A 3028-nucleotide genomic window follows, 5' to 3' on the forward strand; every position below is an offset into this window, starting at 1 on the left:
GAATTAAAAACACTGATCATTTATTGAACAGGACGGAATAATTTCATATTCAAAGTAATTTTAGAAGTTTGAATTCTGAATGTGAGCAGACTTGCACACCATACTTGTGAGGGTTTCCTATAGTCAAAAACTGGGGTGCCAGTCAGGTCTCTCCTGCATATAAGATTTCTATTTGTTGTAATATTTTACTTTTGCAATACAGAAACCACACAAAGGATGTAAACAAAATAGTACTTATCACCCTAAACATTAATGTAAAAAATAAAATAAAATAAAGTTTCTTTCAAAAGACTTCAATACACAAAAAAGGAAAATAGTAATAAACAATGTCAGAATCATAATTCTTTAACTTAAATTATTAATGTCCCTTGCATTCAGTCTAGTTAAAAAAAAAACAAACAACTAACAATAAATCCAGTCCACGTATTACCTCCAGATTCCACATCATCCGTCTCCGCCCCGCTCACGTACGGCGTGCGGAGTGCTTGTCTGTGATGTCAATTAATGAGAGCTTTTCCTCATCCACCGCTGCTCCTCCGCACGTCACCTATGTCTTCTCCATCCGTCAGCGTCAGAATACCGAGCCTAGCTGTTTTTTATCTCCGCTCCGGTCCGGCCAGGTCAAGATTCGCAATTACAATCGCACCAAACAGGAAAAAGAACATAGAAAAGATCCGCTTTGTCAAATTAAAATATAGTAACGACAGATCGGTAACTAAAAATTAGAGCATAATTCTTATATATTCCAAAAACCTAACCCCGTTTATTTAAAAGATTGGATGCAAACTATTGGTTCTTCACCAACCAGGAAGCAGATTTCTCATCTGCTTTAAAATATTTATTTTATACCGAGGGGCTTAAAAGTTTAATCAAATCCAGTCAAAAGAAACGTCTTATTGCAGGAATGGATGAAGAGCCGCTGAGTTTGGAAGTAGAGAATAAACATAGTTAATAAAAAAAAAGCAGTTTTTATGATCCTAGTTATCCCTGTGACAAAAATCAACAACAAAAAGAAAATATTTGGGAAGAAAATGAACATCTGCTGGATGATGGTGGGGATTTTTAAAAAATGTCATATTAAATTAAATGTTCATTTCCGCATGTTTTGCTCCTACTAAATAATATTAAGGCAGTAAACTGCAGGTTGTTTTTCAATTCTCGAATCCAATTTGATTTAATTTTATCCAATAAAGAAAGCATTCATTTCGACTTGTTCTTATCTGTCACTATAAAATATGTGTCATATTTTGTTATAAACACTTTGAAATAGGAGAAACACTTGACTGTAATTTGTAACTTTGCACAAAATAAATTTTTCTATTATTTTAAACAGAAAGATCCCTGAGAGTTATATTACTGTGAAGTTTAAAGCAGTATTCATGCCTCTTATTGTGACGGTAAAAATGTTTCTTCACCTGGTCGCTCACAGAAAGACCCTGTTAGATACGTTAAAGTTTGCTGCAACAGGACAACACTGACATAATAGCACTTTTTCAGAGCGGTGAGCATAACGGACACAAATGGCGCCGCCAGAGATCCATCTTTAATATGGTTTCATAGTTTTCTTATTCTGTTATTGGTTTGATAAATGTTTATTAAACTGTTTAAACTTTAGTAGTAAGAGGAATAATCTTACAGTAGTTTGTAGCAAAACTATTATTACTGTTATGTTTGAAACCAGCGATCCTTTGGTGCAATCTCTTTTCTTTTAAAGGACGATTATGATCATATTGGATTTAAGCTCTCCAGTTTGACTTTTTCTTCACACTATAGATTTATGATTGGATTGTTTAAACAAAAAGGAACCCGGTGATCGTACTAACACTCTAAATAATCACCATGTTTCACCTGTTGTTATGGATCATTCTAGCGATGCTAGCAGGAACGCATGCCCCCTCCCCTCTAGCTGTTTCTGTGAGCCATGTACTCGGATACATGTGCCTTTTATCCCCAGCATGCTACAGCAGAGCTTACAGAGCTCAGGCTTTTAACACAGCTGTGTTTAAATGTCCACCTGCAAATAAAATGTATGTTTCTAGAATCACACTCAGGAGGACAGTAAAGGCAGCAACACTCAAAGCTCATTTCATATTGGCACTTGGCACAAGAAGAAATCTAACGCTAAAGTAAGCCTGTAATCCCATTTAATTTATGTTTCCACTGACCCATCTGTGTCTAATCCTGCCGCTTCCTGTCTATCGTCCAATCATGGAGAAGGGTTCATCCACAAAAGGGGTTCATCTGCTCACGGGTTGATTATGTTACAGGTGATTGAGGTAATTTAACCAGGTGTATGCTGATCTTTCGCTTTACTAAATTGGTTTTGGCACTAATGATTATACACTGGGGTGGATCTGGTGAAAGCTGAGTGATTAACGCTGATTTCAAGCGCTCAGTTTCTTGTGGACTTTACAGAATAAACAGCAATCTCCTCCATCTTATGAACCCCTGGTAATCATGTGAAATATCTCAAAATATGTACATATAGGAAACCTTCATACTAATTTATCTTTTATTGCAGTACGCTCTGTCAATGAAACCTGTAGAAAAGTCAAGGGCTGCACTATATTTGAATTATCCTGCTGCTTTTGGAAGACAGACGGACCCACAGCATCACACGGTCTCAACCGTGCTTCATGAGCTTTAACCCTTTTCAAGGGAAACTCAACTTAAGTCTTGGTTTGTAGAAAAATCTCAAATGTAGTCCCATCTTAACAAAACACTTTTTCCCAGGTAAAGTTCTAGTAAAGTTTAGCTAATTCTGCACCTCTTTATACGTAATCAGATGGACAGAAAAACAAAAAAGTTAACTAGCTGACATGTACACAGTGTCTAATGACTGATGTTAAGACTTACTGAGTCTCCTGAATGCCGACCTCAGATGTAGTTCTCTAACATTAAGCTTTGAAGATCATTTTCAAGCCCATTACCTTCGTTCTCTCTTCTCTGGCCGTACAAAATCAATTCTATTCAGTTTATTTCTATAGCTCCAATTCACATCATGTCATCTCAGGTCACTTTCCAGTTC

The 3028-nt window shown here is 36.4% G+C and overlaps 1 protein-coding gene across 1 annotated transcript in view; it reads left to right on the plus strand.

Annotated features, from left to right (window-relative positions):
- Positions 1-3028, plus strand: part of usp24 (ubiquitin specific peptidase 24) — a 70762-nt gene that overhangs the window by 19609 nt on the left and 48125 nt on the right. The window contains exon 16 of the mRNA XM_015389470.1: positions 2040-2126. Coding sequence (XP_015244956.1) covers positions 2040-2126 — 87 coding nt within the window. The remainder of the gene's footprint in view (positions 1-2039; positions 2127-3028) is intronic.

The sequence above is a fragment of the Cyprinodon variegatus genome, unplaced genomic scaffold (genome assembly GCF_000732505.1).
Source record: "Cyprinodon variegatus isolate N-32 unplaced genomic scaffold, C_variegatus-1.0 Scaffold461, whole genome shotgun sequence".
Classification (NCBI taxonomy): domain Eukaryota; kingdom Metazoa; phylum Chordata; class Actinopteri; order Cyprinodontiformes; family Cyprinodontidae; genus Cyprinodon; species Cyprinodon variegatus.